Source organism: Amphiprion ocellaris, chromosome 19 (assembly GCF_022539595.1).
Source record: "Amphiprion ocellaris isolate individual 3 ecotype Okinawa chromosome 19, ASM2253959v1, whole genome shotgun sequence".
NCBI lineage: Eukaryota > Metazoa > Chordata > Actinopteri > Pomacentridae > Amphiprion > Amphiprion ocellaris.
This window is the reverse complement of record NC_072784.1, coordinates 24,969,855-24,985,304: the sequence shown is the minus strand read 5'-3', so window position 1 is coordinate 24,985,304 and position 15,450 is coordinate 24,969,855. Positions and strand designations below refer to the sequence as shown.

At 39.2% G+C, this 15,450-nt stretch overlaps 1 protein-coding gene across 1 annotated transcript in view; it reads left to right on the top strand.

Moving 5' to 3' along the window:
- myo15aa (myosin XVAa) overlaps positions 1 to 14,378 on the top strand; it is a 105,687-nt gene extending 91,309 nt beyond the window's left edge. The window contains exons 47-65 of the mRNA XM_055005323.1: positions 130 to 271; positions 893 to 1,004; positions 2,737 to 2,811; positions 4,877 to 5,079; positions 5,359 to 5,483; positions 5,623 to 5,686; positions 5,840 to 5,912; positions 6,130 to 6,203; positions 6,322 to 6,404; positions 6,496 to 6,626; positions 6,731 to 6,825; positions 8,268 to 8,345; positions 8,523 to 8,619; positions 9,124 to 9,284; positions 9,463 to 9,596; positions 12,708 to 12,841; positions 13,266 to 13,399; positions 13,811 to 13,951; positions 14,243 to 14,378. Of these exons, the coding sequence (XP_054861298.1) occupies positions 130 to 271; positions 893 to 1,004; positions 2,737 to 2,811; positions 4,877 to 5,079; positions 5,359 to 5,483; positions 5,623 to 5,686; positions 5,840 to 5,912; positions 6,130 to 6,203; positions 6,322 to 6,404; positions 6,496 to 6,626; positions 6,731 to 6,825; positions 8,268 to 8,345; positions 8,523 to 8,619; positions 9,124 to 9,284; positions 9,463 to 9,596; positions 12,708 to 12,841; positions 13,266 to 13,399; positions 13,811 to 13,951; positions 14,243 to 14,344 (2,158 nt within the window). The 3' untranslated portion in view covers positions 14,345 to 14,378. The remainder of the gene's footprint in view (positions 1 to 129; positions 272 to 892; positions 1,005 to 2,736; positions 2,812 to 4,876; positions 5,080 to 5,358; positions 5,484 to 5,622; positions 5,687 to 5,839; positions 5,913 to 6,129; positions 6,204 to 6,321; positions 6,405 to 6,495; positions 6,627 to 6,730; positions 6,826 to 8,267; positions 8,346 to 8,522; positions 8,620 to 9,123; positions 9,285 to 9,462; positions 9,597 to 12,707; positions 12,842 to 13,265; positions 13,400 to 13,810; positions 13,952 to 14,242) is intronic.
- Positions 14,379 to 15,450: the final 1,072 nt, after the last annotated feature.

Below are 15,450 nucleotides of genomic sequence, written 5' to 3'. Positions count from 1 at the left end.
AAAAAAAAAAAAAAAAGGTATTACTCTTGACGTTTTTTTACAGTTAGGGTATTCTTGGTCAAGTGCCTGATTGCTTTGAACTGTGACTCTAAACTGACTTCCTGGTTTGGCATATCACTTCCTGTGCAGCTACTCGGACATCCTGTTTGTGTCTATTCCATCTAAGAATATGCTGGAGTTCAACCTGACCAATGAGAAGCTGATCCTGTTCTCTGCCAAGGCGCCGCAGGTCAAACATATGATCGACTACTTCCTCACAGAGCTCAAGAAGGTCAGAGAGCTTTTAGCAGTGTGTTTGTGAGTGAGTGGGAAGATATCTGCTGGTCAGACTGGAAAAGTCTTATAAAATCAGAATATAGTGGTTTATCACCATTCAGTGGATTTTTTTTATGTCCACAGCTAGAAGTTTTCTTTTGAGCCTTAAGTGATTATGAATTTTAGATGTTTCAAACTCTATGTCAGGTTATAATGCAAGCATTTGCTCAAATATTAAAACTTCAGGAACAATATGATTGTTCAAACTATATTATATTACCAAGATGTTTTGTCAGACTTGTGCTGGGGTGTCCTTTCAATGTTTTATATTGTATTTCCACAGCTTAAACTGTGTTAAATATGAACTTTTGACATTTTTATGTGTATATTTTTTTAACCTAAAGGTAGGAGATTTATATAGATTCTTAATTATTTCATGCAATTTTTAAGGCTTTCTCTGTCAATACACAGTAAATTACTTTTTCTTTCATTCAACTTAAAGTTACTTACAAAGAAATATTAGCAAACCTTTGAATTCAACATGCAGATGGTATTTTTTTGGCTCACATCTTTTCTGGCTCTCTGTCAGTCAGTGTGCACAGGGGATGTTAATGCCAGCATGTCCTGTGCTTGTCAGGACTCAGAGTATGTGGTGGCGGTGAGGAATTACATCACAGAGGACAGAACTCTGCTCAGCTTCCACAAAGGGGACATCATCAAAGTGCAGCACATGGATGGACTGGAAGCCAGTGAGACACAAGCACAATCAGACAAGCACAAGCAGTTATACAGTGGGGATCGAAAGTTTGGGCACCCCAGGTAAAAATTTGTATTAATGTGCATAAAGAAGCCAAGGAAAGATGGAAAAATCTCCAAAAGGCATCAAATTACAGATTAGACATTCTTATAATATGTCAAAAAAAAGTTAGATTTTATTTCCATCATTTACACTTTCAAAATAACAGAAAACACAATAATGGCGTCTGCAAAAGTTTGGGCACCCTGCAGAGTTAATACCTTGTACTGCCCCCTTTGGCAAGTATCACAGCTTGTAAACGCTTTTTGTAGCCAGCTAAGAGTCTTACAATTCTTGTTTGAGGTATCTTCGCCCATTCTTCCTCACAAAAGTCTTCCAGTTCTGTGAGATTTCTGGGCTGTCTGTCACGCACTGCTCTTTTAAGGTCTATCCATAGATTTTCAATTATGCTGAGGTCAGAACATTGTGAAGGCCATGGCAAAACCTTCAGTTTACGCCTCTTGATGTAATCCACCGTGGCTTTTGAGGTGTGTTTAGGATCATTATGCATTTGTAGACACCATCCTCTCTTTAACTTCAGCTTTTTCACAGATGGCCTCAAGTTAGCATCCAAAATTTGCTGAAATTTTATTGAATCCATTTTACCTTCTACTCATGAAATGTTCCCTGTGCCACTGGCTGCAATACAACCTCAAAGCATGATTGATCCACCCCCATGCTTAACAGTTGGACAGAGGTTCTCTTCACTAAATTCTGTGCCCTGTCTTCTCCAAACGTACCTTTGCTCATCGCGGCCAAAAAGTCCTATTTTAACCTCATCGGTCCACAGAACTTGTTTCCAAAATGCATTAGGCTTGTCTATATGTTCATTTGCAAACTTCAAACGCTGCTTTTTGTGGTGAGGACGTAGAAGAGGTTTTCTTTTGATGACTCTTCCATGAAGACCATATTTGTACAAGTATCTCTTTGTAGTGGAATAATGTACCAGAACTCCAGTGTCTTCCAGATCTTGCTTTAACTTCCACTGTTCCTGATGACTGCCATTTTTTAATTACATTCCGAACAGAGGATATTGGCATCTGAAAACGCTTTGCTATCTTCTTATAGCCTTCTCCTGCTTTGTGAGCGTCAACTATTTTCAGTTTCAGTGTTCTAAACAACTGCTTAGAAGAACCCATGGTGCTGATTGTTGGGGTAAGGTCAGATGAATCTGGGCATTTAAAACCTTTGAGACTGACATCACCTGGTCTTTCCAGATGATGATTGTGAACAATCCATGACACTGTCAGGTCTCAGCTTTCCAAAGGGGGCGGTGCATGCTATAAACTCTGCAGGGTGCCCAAACTTTTGCAGATGCCATAATTGTGTTTTCTGTTATTTTGAAAGTGTAAATGATGGAAATAAAATCTAACTTTTTTTTTGACATATTATAAGAATGTCTCATCTATAATTTGATGCCTTTTGGAGATTTTTCCATCTTTCCTTGGCTTCTTTATGCACATTAATACAAATTTTTACCTGGGGTGCCCAAACTTTCGATCCCCACTGTATATGTGCCTACTGCTTCCATGTACAGTGTCTCTGCTTCTTTGTGCTTCATGCAATCACTATGTCTATGGTACATGTGTGTGTGTGTGTGTGTGTGTGTGTGTGTGTGTGTGTGTGTGTGTGTGTGTGTGTGTGTGTGTGTGTGTGTGTGTGTGTGTGTGTGTTTGTGTGTTCAGGTAGACATTATGGCTGCATTGTTAGGAAGAAGGTCATGCTTCTGGAGGAGCTAAAGAGAGACACTCCGGAGTTTGGTGGGTGTCACATGACTGTTTCTCCGCTGTGTGTGTTTTGCTACTTTATTTTAGTAGTTGCTGTTTCTGCGCTTTGTTAAAATGATCTTTTATTTCACAGATTTTACTGAGAATTTGCTGATAATTTGCTGCTCTACTTCTACTTGCACATGTTGCACCGCTGTTTACAGGACATTTTCATTTTCTCATTCACTGTATATTTTTATATTTAGCACTTGACACTTTAGGGTGCATTTTTCCACTTTAATACATGTTTAACCATAGTGTATTTTACAGGTTATTGTGCATTTTGTAACATTGCGTATTTTTTTTGTTATTTATTCGTATTATGACTGTCACTTTATTATCTCCACTTTCTACTGTAACAGCAGAATTTCCCATTGGGGATCAATAATGAATTTCTATTCTATTCTATTCTATTCTATTCTATTCTATTCTATTCTATTCTATTCTATTCTATTCTATTCTATTCTATTCTATTCTATTCTATTCTATTTCTTCTATTGATTGTATAAAAACAAAAAAATCGAAGAGTCAGCTTGAGTTTGCTCTGTGTTTTTCATGTGGCAGTTTTGATTTAAGGTATTACAGTTTTTCTCCATTGATAAGAAAAATAGCACACATTTCCCAACACACTGCACACTATTTTTTTTATTTGAACACAATTCACAAAGCACTGCACACTTGTGTCAAAAGCACACTTTATTGTCAAAATCTGAACTTTGTTTTCAAACTTAAGACACGAAGCAAAAGTAGGACACTGCACTGCTAAATACAAAACACTCTTCTCTCACTGTGTTTTCAGATGAAGTGTAAAAAATGATACAGTCCTCAAAAATGACAACTTAAACACAAATGCATCCTGTAAATGACTCAGAGGGGCCATTGCAGTGCCTGACTGTACATTATAAAATAAAAATAATGTTAGAAAAAAAAATACAGCACTGTATTGTACACAGTACATTATGCAAATATTTACACCATGTCTGCGTCAATTCTTTCAGGCTGGTCAGACCACAGGACCTCATCAACATCACAAGCTATGTTTTCTCTGGAAAGAAGGACTTAATGTGTCTGATCCAGCCCTGACATGCATCAACAGAAACATCACCACATGCCAAGACTGCTGATTGCAATAGATTTTCCCAAAGTATGGCTGCTGCTCATATACCTTCCACCTCCATGTAGAGAAGAATTCTTCTATAGGATTCAGAAAGGGAGAATATGGTGGCAGAAAAACCACAATAACTTGAGGTTCATATTGAATCATTCCTGAATCAATAGTCCTCTATGAAAACTAACATTGTCCCAGATGTATTCATGTGTATCATCAGAATCCAACTGAAAAACTCTCTAGAACAAACGCACACAAAACACAGACAAAGTCAGTCATGTACACTTTCTGTAATTTTACTGTCACTTGTGAACCAGAATTATACATTAGATTTTTTACAGTTTTCTCAGAACATTTCTTACTGCTTGTATCGTTCCAGTATAGACATGTCACTGAAGTGACAAACAACATTTACATACATGTAAAATAAACCACAGTAAACCTGAAACCATTTACTTTATGCACCATCCTTACCATCTGCTGACCTTAACAACAGATTACATTCTGAACAGCTAATTCTGCTTCCCAGCAGGTTTTATAGTGTGCAGTTCATTGGCAAAAGTGTTATCAGTTTTGACCTATTGTGTCTTAATTGTGACAGCAGTGTTGGAACAGTGTCCCAATTCTGCTTCCTAGTGTTCACTTTTTGAAAAATGTGTGCTATGAGTGAAAAAGTGTGTTCAAATGAGTAAAAAACGTGTTCAGTCTTTCGCAAAAAGGAGTTTAAGGATTTTGGAAACTGTGTGCAAACCATGAATAGTGTCCAAAATGTGGACAGTAGAGTCCTGTTTTTGAGAAATGTGTGCAGTCAGTTGGTGGCTGTGTGCAGTGAATGGAATTTAGTGTCTTATCAATTGAGAAAAACTGTATATTGGATTCATTTTAGTGTTTGCATAGGAACCTCTGAGTGATCATGCATCTCCTGGTGTTTATATGTGTGTCTGTGTATAGGCTGGCGGTTCGGGGCCGTGTATGGAAAGTCAGGAGTGTTTCCCAGCGAGTACGTCCGTCCTGTGGCTGCTCCAGACTTCCTGGTTCTGCCTGCTGATCGCCTGGAGCCTCGAGACCGACAGGGACGGGTTGCTGCCTCGGCTGCTGTTGCCGTAGCGATGGGCTCGGCTGTAGCTGCTCATGAGCTCGACCTCTCCACTGAGGTGCAGTCTGGGATTCTGTTTACTCATATTACAGCTGCATTTTTGTAAACTACTGTCCAACAAGGGCACATAATTTTTACCTTCCACCCAAAAGCAGTGGAAAATTCACAAGTTCAAGGTGAGTTAAGCTGTGCTTAGTACCCCCATATTATGGTATCTGCTGCTGTTTATACGGCATACATTGGTTTGGACAGATGGAAATATTTTGTAGATAATTAAATCATTGGTGCTCCTCTGTTGCTTAAATCTTTATGCTGTGGGTGTCTATGTGTGCATCAGGTAGTAAATGAGATGTATGGGGACAGCCTGAGCGTTGAAATGAACGATCTGCCTCTGCTCAGCAGCCAGTACCAAATGCCTGAGTTTTCCAAGAAGTACTTCAGGGAAGCACAGAAGAACAGGAGGTAAGACACACAGATGCATGCCAAAATAGTACTAAAAATAGAAGCATTTAAAAACTCTAATTTCTTCCCAATGTGACTAATAAATGTAGGTGTTTTGACACAAGTTGAGCTGACAAAAACTAACTGTGTTTCCTGACAGTGATCAGAAAACCAAAAAGGGGAAGGAGGGCAGGGACCCTGTTGACATGGTCAAATTCTCCAAGGTAACAACTGAGTTTGTCTCACTAAGCATTAACTTCTTCTTTATAGTCCTTTATACATATCTCCTAATTTGCCTACTATTCTTTGCTTTTGAGATCTAAAAACTTGAGATCTAACTGAAATATTTTTTCCTTATTGTGTGTTTGTGTCTCTAGTCTCCGATCCAGGAGTCTCTGATTGACTTCTCAGACAGCGGTATGAACAGAGTGGCTGCTGACATCTTCTTAGGTGAGACCAGAGTATGAAAAAGAGGGTATGAATATAGATAGGAGGTTGAAGAGGAAAGCAGTAAACTAGTCAAGCTACAGATATGTTTTATACTTCTAGTCGTCAGTTGCAGCATCAAATCGAGATCTGGCATTTCTTTATTTTTTCACATCAGCTAATGTTTAGTTCAATGTTTAGTCTAAAGGCACTGATTGTTCTTTCTTTTGTTTGTTTCCAGCTGTAATGAAGTTTATGGGAGATTTCCCACTGAAAGGCCTGACTGAACAGGAGCTTGTCACCTCTATTTTGAGGGTACACAGATATGACCAAATGTCCTCAGTAATCACAAATCAAACACTTATATTTGTCTGTGTTCTTATAAAAAAATTCTATGAATGCATTGATGTGTGGTTGTGTATCATAAATCCAGCTAAGTGGCGAACACGGCCTGATAAAGGATGAAGCCTACTGCCAAGTGATGAAGCAAGTGACTGCCAACACCAGCTCCAAACCGTAAGACTTCTAATCCCGACCGGTACTTTGAACTTCAACAGTAGCATCATGGAGAGGATTTAAGTTGTAGTTGTGTGTATATTTTGCGCAGGGACAGTTGTCAGAGAGGATGGAGGCTGATGTACATCCTCACAGCTTTCCATCGCTGCTCTGATGTCATGAAGCCGTTTTTACTGAAGTTTCTGCAGGATACCAGTGACAGTCCCGGGCAGCAGTATCAAGGTCCAAAAAGACATCCAGACAACCTGTGAACTCAAATCACACTCAGTATTCCATCATTAGCAGTCTAACGATGCTCTTAGTTATCATTGCTGCTGCATTTACAGGTATCGCCAAGGCATGCGAGCAGAATCTGAGGAGGACATTTCAGTATGGTGGCCGTGTCCAGTATCCCAACAGCATGGAGCTGAAAGCTATGCTGGTTAGTTTCTAATTCAGCCATGTAATGTTTTTATATGGCTTATATAAAGTGACTTGTTTAAAGTGCTAAATAATGCACCAGACCAAACACAAGGGAGATTATATACACCCATGTGTAATATTTGTTGCATGAATGAATAATAGCTAAATGTATACTAAATGTATACCTCTGAAAATGTTAGGATAATAGTAAACAATGTTGGGTAATGTTCCCTTTGAATAGTTTGTCACATTGCAAGATTATAGCCACTAAAAACATCTTACTCTACAGCATTACCTACTGAGAAAAGTAGCTTTCTAGCGAACTATAGCCAAAAATTGTTACCAAAAAATTTACTTCCCTTTCCATACATGATTGTTATATCGTACAGAGGGTGTGTAATCTACATTTACATTTTACAATTTATTTACCGTTAAATGTATTAACTCTGCCTCTTTGCATAACTAATTTATAGCTCATAATCTCTCACTCTGCAGGCTAATAACAGGAGTAACAGACCATTTGTTAGCGACTATGTTTTATTAAAAGAAAGCATTGCATCAGGAGGGTTTCGCTGATAATATTATAACATAAAGCCAAACAAGAGTTTCTTTTTTAAATTTGTTTTATGCAATGTAGCTGCTGTGAAAAAAAATTATTATTTGAAGTTCAAGAAATTATGTAAAAATCAAGGGTAACTGACAGGTGGAACCGTGCAGTCTTTTTTTCTGCTAATGGCAGCAAACTTGATAAGCCTATAGAATAACAGAGACAGCTTCCTTTATGAAGACAATAAAAGCAGGCTTGTATAGACTACTGTGCATTATGTTTAACATGCAGCTAATGAACCACTTAACAAGTACGTAGCTATCTGCCAAGAGACAAACAGAAACACAATGACTTTGGGGAAATACAATCAAATTTAACATTAATGGATTAGTTATTTGCAAAACTAACTCATTACCTGATTGCTTGAATTGTAAAACTAACACTTTCTTACAAAAAAAGTATTCTATATACTTTGTCACATGTTATTCCTAACGGTGGTGATAAATACCAATTGGTGTTATGTTATTTTTAATACACTGTCCAAAAAATATATCTAAAACAGATTTATTGTATTAGCTATAAAAAGATGCTGGAATAGCTTATGGGAAAAAATGCCACATTTTGTCATCTGACATTTTATCACCAATTATATTTCCAATTATATTCCTGTTCTCTATAGTTTGTATAACAGGTAGAACAGGAATATTTTGGAAAGGATGAATTTTATGGTTTATGAATGTGATGAATTATCTTACACTATTTCAGCTACAGTGATATTGTTATTGTCTTTCCACTTGTGGCATCTGTTCATGTTCAAATGTCTTTTTAGCTGCTCTCACTAACAGCTGCACCCTGTGTCCTATTCACTGGTGGTAACTCGTGAAGTTTCCCTCTGATTGGCCGTTTGTGTGCAGGCTGGGCGGAGCTCCAAGAGGCAGCTGTTCCTGCTCCCAGGTGGAATCGAGCGGCATTTGAAAATCAAGACGTGCTCTGTAAGTGGTAGACACATCCAGGAAAATGAAATTATCATTTCTGAATTAAAGTTTAAAACCCTTTTACACTAGGCAATAAAAGAGAGATTTAGAGTAGGTTCTATGTATAAAACACAGATGCTGAATTTATGGCTCATGATGGCAGCATTGTTTGTCGTGAATCAACTTTAATTACAGGTTGCTTTGGATGTGATTGAGGAGCTATGCCAAGAAATGGAACTGCACAGGTTGGAGGCGTTGGATGAATATGCTGTCTTTTTGGTCACACACAGAGGTAACTGTTACAGCTGAGTTTTGAAATGTAGACACTTCTGACATGCTTTTACTGCAGTATACTGCTAAATGAGATATTGGATGGTTTTTAAGGTCACTACTACTTGCTAAGTTGTACTGAAACCCTGGATGCCTGCAGGATCATAATTATGTTATCTGACCCCTTAGGCACTTAACAACTGAGCTAAGTTAGCCGAACACTGTTGTTGGAAATATCTTGAGTATATAAAATACTTACAAAATGGTCATCCAAGGGCATTTATTAGTTTATGACCTCCCACAACTACTGAGTCTTTGAATTATCTTTTTAACCAGATTACATAATTAGGGTTTTCTATATGATCGCCCTTTGACACCTCATATCGAATTGTTTTCATTTCCATTCTCTAAGCTTCCCCTTGTTTGGAGCCTCTCTTTGGAAGCCCACGTCCCACTTTGAAAACTTCTGAAATACATCCATACACTGTAGATAAATAGATAGTAACTGAATTGCTTGCCTCTGTAGGTCAGAATGTGCGTCCCCTGAACAAGCGTGAGTACATCCTTGACATTGCTACAGAAGCAGAGCTGGTGGACGCCAACTACAGTCTTTGGTTCAGAAGAGTCATATGGAGTTTGGCTCTCAAGCTTGACAATGAGCTCTATGTCACCATGCACTACAACCAGGTACCCAGCTACGGTTTCAAAAGCTGATATCCAATTTCACAGAGTTGTCGATTCTGACAGAGTTCTGGCAGTGTCAGAAATGTTGGATCTTATTCTTGCTGTGTACCTGAACTTACAGCGAACAGTGAAATGCTGCAAAGTAAACAAGACAGACAAAATTGCACTGTCTTTTTTCAAGGTGTTGCCAGACTATCTGAAAGCCTTGCTAAGTGTGGTTCCTCAGGGTAAGGCCAGCGAACAGCATCTGCAGCAGCTCGCCAGGTTGGCTGCACTACAGCACCGTGCCAAAGACACCATCTACCTGCCCACCATGTAAATATACTCCAGGTTTTGTTTGTAATTCCGCACACAAGGTAGCCGTTTCAGTGTCACATATCTACAAAATTCAACCAAAACATGAGCTCACACATGCATCTACATACATACATGCATATACACTGCCTGTCCAAAAAAACTTTCCACTTGGATTTAACTAAGCAAATAAGTAAGAGCCTTCCATTGGGTACTTGCTGCAGTGATGAATATGCTTCAGCTGGCAAGAACTTATTTAACCCTAGCTGATGCAGTGAGTAGCTTCTCATTCCTTCAATAACCATGTCAAAAGACATATCCTGCGGTCATGGAAAGAACGTTAATCTGTCTTAGACAGGTCAAATTATTGGCCTGCATCAAGCAAAGAAAACAACTAAGGAGGTTTCTGAAACTACTAAAATTGTGTTAAGAACCATCCAACGCATTATTAAAACCTGAAGGATAGTGGTGAACCATCATCTTTGAGGAAGAAATGGGGTCAGAACAACATGCGCATTTCCACATGCACAATGCGAAGGGAACGCAAGGGATTGGGACAAAACAGCTGTGTTGCTATAAAAAAAAAAACACTGATCAGTGAGGTTAAATGGAAAAAAATGGCCGCAATTTGCTACGGAGCATAAAGATTGGACTCTGAAGCCATGGAAGAAAGTCATGTGATCTGATGAGTCCAGATTTACCCTGTTCCAAAGTGATGGGTGCATCACAGTAAGAAGAGAGGCGGATGAAGTGATGCACTCATCATGGCTAGTGCCAACCGTACAAGCCTATGGGGATTAGGGTTATGATCTGGATTTGCTGTAGTTGGTCAGGTCCAGGTTCAGCAATGTTATGTGCCCAAAGAATGAGGTCAGCTGACTACCTGAAGATACTGATTGACCAGGTCTTTCCATCAGTGGAGTTTTTCTTCCCTGATGGCAGGTATGGCATATTCCGAGATGACAATGCCAGGATTCATTGGGCTCACATTGAGAATGAGTGGATCAGGGACCATGAGACATAATTTTCACACATGGATTGGCTTCCACAGAGTCTAGACCTCAGCTCCATTGAGAATCTTTGGGATGTGTTAGAGAAGACTTTGCGCAGTGGTCCAACTCTTCCATCATTACAGTTTTTCTCAATTGATAAGACACTGTTCCTGAAAAATAGCACACATTTCCCAACACACTGCACACTATTTTCTTTATTTGAACACAATTCACAAAGCACTGCACACTTGTGTCAAAAGCGCACTTTATTGTCAAAATTTGAACTTTGTTTTCAAAATTAAGACACACAAAGCAAAAGTAGGACACTGCACTGCTAAATAGAAAACACTCTTCTCTCACTGTGTTTTCACATGAAGTGTAAAAAAATGATACAGTCCTCAAAAATGACAACTTAAATACAAATGTATCCTATAAATGAATCAGAGGGGGCCATTGCAGTACCTGACTGTACATTATAAAATAAAAATAATGTTAGACAAAAATACAGCACTGCATTGTACACAGTACAGTATGCAAATATTTACACCACATCTGCATCAATTCTTTCAGGCTGGTCAGACCACAGGACCTCATCAACATCACAAGCTATGTTTTCTCTGGAAAGAAAGACCTAGTGTGTCTGATCCAGCCCTGACATGCATCAACAGAAACATCACCACATGCCAAGACCACTGATTGATAGAGATTTTCCCAAAGTATGGCTGCTGCTCATATACCTTCCACCTCCATGTAGAGAAGAATTCTTCTATAGGATTCAGAAAGGGAGAATATGGTGGTAGAAAAAACACAATAACTTGAGGGTTCATATTGAACTATTCCCAAATCAATAGTCCTCTATGAAAACTAACATTTTCCCAGACAACAACAAAAACTGTGTCTTCTTGCCAAATGCCCTGCTGCACTCATGTCAGTAGACCCTCTAAGTCCATCTAGGAAAGTCAACAAATGCTGGGTGTTCTATGGGCCCAGAACTGCTTGATGGTGAATTACTCCATGATTGCTTATTGCAGCACAGAGGGTTATGTTGCCCCCACACTGACCTGGACGTTGACTATAGCCTGTTGTCCAATGATGTTCCTCCCTCTTCTCCTCCTCTTGGCCAGGTTGAAACCAGCCTCATCCACATAGATGTATTCATGTGTATCATCAAAAACCAACTGAAAAACTCTCTGAAACAAACACACACGGAACAGAGAAAAAGTCAGTCATGTAGACTTTCTGTAATTTTACCATCACTTGTGAACCAGAATTATGCATTAGAGTTTTTACAGTATTCTCAGAATATTTCTGACTGCTTGCATTGTTCCAGTATAGACATGTAAATGAAGTGACAAACAACATTTACATACTATGTAAAGTGGTCCAGGACCAGGTCCAGGTTCTGGTTCTGGATGTGGTCTGGGTCGTCCACGTCCTCTTCTTCCAACATGACCTCTTGCTCCTCTGACATCCATTCTGAACAGCTAATGCTGTTTCCCAGCAGGTTTTATAGTGTGCAGTTCATTGCAGAAGTGTTTTCAGCTTTGACCTGTTGTGTCTTAATTGTGACAGCAGTGTTGGAACAGTGTCCCAATTCTGCTTTCTAGTGTTCACTTTTTGAAAAATGTGTGCTATGAGTGAAAAGTGTGTTCAAATGAGTAAAAAACGCGTTCAGTCTTTTGCAAAAAGAGTGTAAGAGTTTTGGAAACTGTGTACAAACCATGAATAGTGTCCAAAATTTTAACAGCAGAGTCCTGTTTTTGAGAAATGTGTGCAGTCAGTTGGTGGCTGTGTGCAGTAAATAGAATTTAGTGTCTTATCAACTGAGAAAAATTGCAATGCAAGATCTTGGCAGAAAATGAATCCAACTCTGTGACACTGCAGAAGCTTATCGAAACGATGCCACAGTGACTGTGTGCCATACTCAAAGCTGGCAGTCCAACAAAATATTAGTGTGCGGCCTTTTTTCGACGAGCAGTGTATAATGATCACAGGTGCATCCCTATACAGTATATATGCTCAAATTTGCAGATACACCTGCACATTGGCCACTTACACAGAAGACACCAGCTGGCATACACATGTGCAATATATACCTGCTGTCTTGGAATTATACCTGCTCTGCTCTTTGTATGTTTAGCCGTGAGGTGCAGGAGAGTGTCCCCCACTTGTTCTACAGCAAACAGGGTTCACAGCATTGGCTGAACATGACAACTCAACACATGCAGCAGGTCCAGCCCTTAAACCCACACCAGGCCCGTGCACAGTTTCTGGGTAAAGCATTTGTGAGCATGTACAGTATGTGTGTTTTTGAAAGCACCTTGCAATATGAATGTGTAACTGTACTGCAACATACATCCTATATTATTCACTAATTTTGTGTAATTAATAGAATAGCCACTTGCAATAGTCACGCACAGATATAGTATGATAGAAAAAATTGAGCAACTGCAAGCATCTGCTCTCAAAACATCTCACAGACAAAAAGATTTCTTTACATCCCCGATCATAATTTTTAAGTGAGTAAAAGTGCAACAAAATTGGCCTACTTAGAATATAGTTTTGGAAAGTAATGAAGAAATGTAATACTCAAAGCTTCACTGACTTCTTGTGTCACTTTTTCTTTAAAAAAAATAAGTGAGTCTCAGCTTGAATGTGGTTGCATATCCAAAGTGATATTTTGCATGTTTTTCTGCAGGTCTGGTCAGTGCCTTCCCCATGTTCGGCTCCTCTTTCTTCTACATCCAGAGTTCCAGCTCTGCCTCTATCCAGGCCCCCTGCATCCTGGCTGTTAATCTGAACGGACTCCATTTTCTTAACAAGGATACTCATGTACGTCGAAGCTCACAATCATATGTGCACAAATGCAGTCTGTGTAATGTTGCATGCTTCATATTCCAAGACCTGGTGACAAAATATGACAGCAAGCAGCTTAGTGTGTGTAACATTAGTAAGACAGTGCTCACATTACTTTCTATTGATTTATTTCAGATTAAACACAAGCAATTTTAATCATTTAATTACCTCAAAACAAAGCAGTTGTCTCCCTCTGCTGGTTAAGCTGTCTGCCTCATCCACCCATCATTTAAAACAAAATATCTAAATGACCATAAAATACACACATGAGGAAATATAGCATTAAAAACATTTCCAATCTACTGGATTTTATATTTTATTGATATAATTTTACTTTGCTGTGATGTCTGTCTGCTTATGCACAAGTTTGTGTATATATTTGTTTAGGAGGCCATGATGCGTTTCCCTCTGAAGGAGGTTCAGTCAACTCGCACCCAGAGACCAACTTCAGGCTCCAGCTACCCATATGTGGAGATCATGATAGGAGACCTGCTCAACCAGCACATCACTCAGCTGCAGCTGGAGCAGGTGTGTGTACAAGACATAGCTGGAGAGTGTACATATATATATATATATATATATATATATATAGAGAGAGAGAGAGAGAGAGAGAGAGAGAGAGAGAGAGAGAGAGAGAGAGAGAGAGAGAGAGAGAGAGAGAGAGAGAGAGAGAGAGAGAGAGAGAGAGAGAGAGAGAGAGAGAGAGAGAGAGAGAGAGAGAGAGAGAGAGAGATAGATAGATAGATAGATATAAAGTGAAGTGTGCACAAGTGAGAGAATATTATATCCTGACTTTTTATTTATGTTTGTATTTTCCAGGGCCTCGAGCTGTGCCGAGTCATTGCCATGCACATGGAGAACATGTTGTCAGTCCGAGAAAAGAGACTCACTTTGCCACCGAGCGAAATCACCCTGCTATAGCACAGACATGCAGACTCATGCACATAGAAATCACAGTTTTTAAACATCACTCCTGCTTCAAGAACCCTATGATCGCTTCCACCTTGTCTGCTTGGTGGAAAGCACTGGAAATCACAGGCTCTCAATTAAAACCCAGTATACTCTCCCCAATCTGGCACAACCCTGATTTTGCAAACAACAAAATAGCTCTTTATTTCAGCACATGGGCAGAGAGAGGAGTCACTCACCTCCATCACCTTCTGGATGATAACACATTTAGGACATATATAAACTTATTCCAAACATTTGAAATAAGAAATGGAAATTTTCTTCAGTACCTACAGGTAAAGAAGACTATTACAAGTAGAATTCCATCGCTTCAGACTACTTTACAGCCAACGGATTTACAGCCACCTGAATTTGTCGACTACATTGTGAAACTCTCTCCAAGAAATAAGAAGAATCTCTCAAAAATTTATAGTTTACTCTCAAAGACACACTCTATACACCTACCAACTCAAAAATGGGAAAAAGACGTATCCAAATCTTTTGACTCTGATTTTTGGACCCAAATCTGTGAAAACACATTTAAAATGACTAAAAACACCAACTTACAATTGATCCAATTTAAGGTGCTTCACAGAACACATATAACACAATATAAACTGTATAAAATGGGCTTCTCACGCTCAGACACATGTACGCAATGCACCCAAAACATGACGGACACTTACTTTCACGCTCTGTGGCTTTGTACACCCGTCTATCAATTCTGGGTAACAATCACACAGAAACTCTCCAATATTTTGGACTGCGGGATTCCACATTCCCCGACCGTTTGCCTAATTGGTGATCTAACGCAAACAGCCCTTCCAGACATTCATATCCAACCCACACTTGCAGCTATCGCCATTGCCAAAAAAACTATTTTAGTTAACTGGAAAGATAAGAAAGCCCTCAACATCATCCATTGGCTGAACCTCCTCACAGAACACATTTCACTTGAGAGAATATCTGCTATCAGAAAAAACCAATTGGACTCCTTCAAAGAAAAATGGTCTCCATTTATTAAATCAATAAATATTAACCTATAGCCTCCGCTTGTATGTGGGCGTATGCCACTTCCC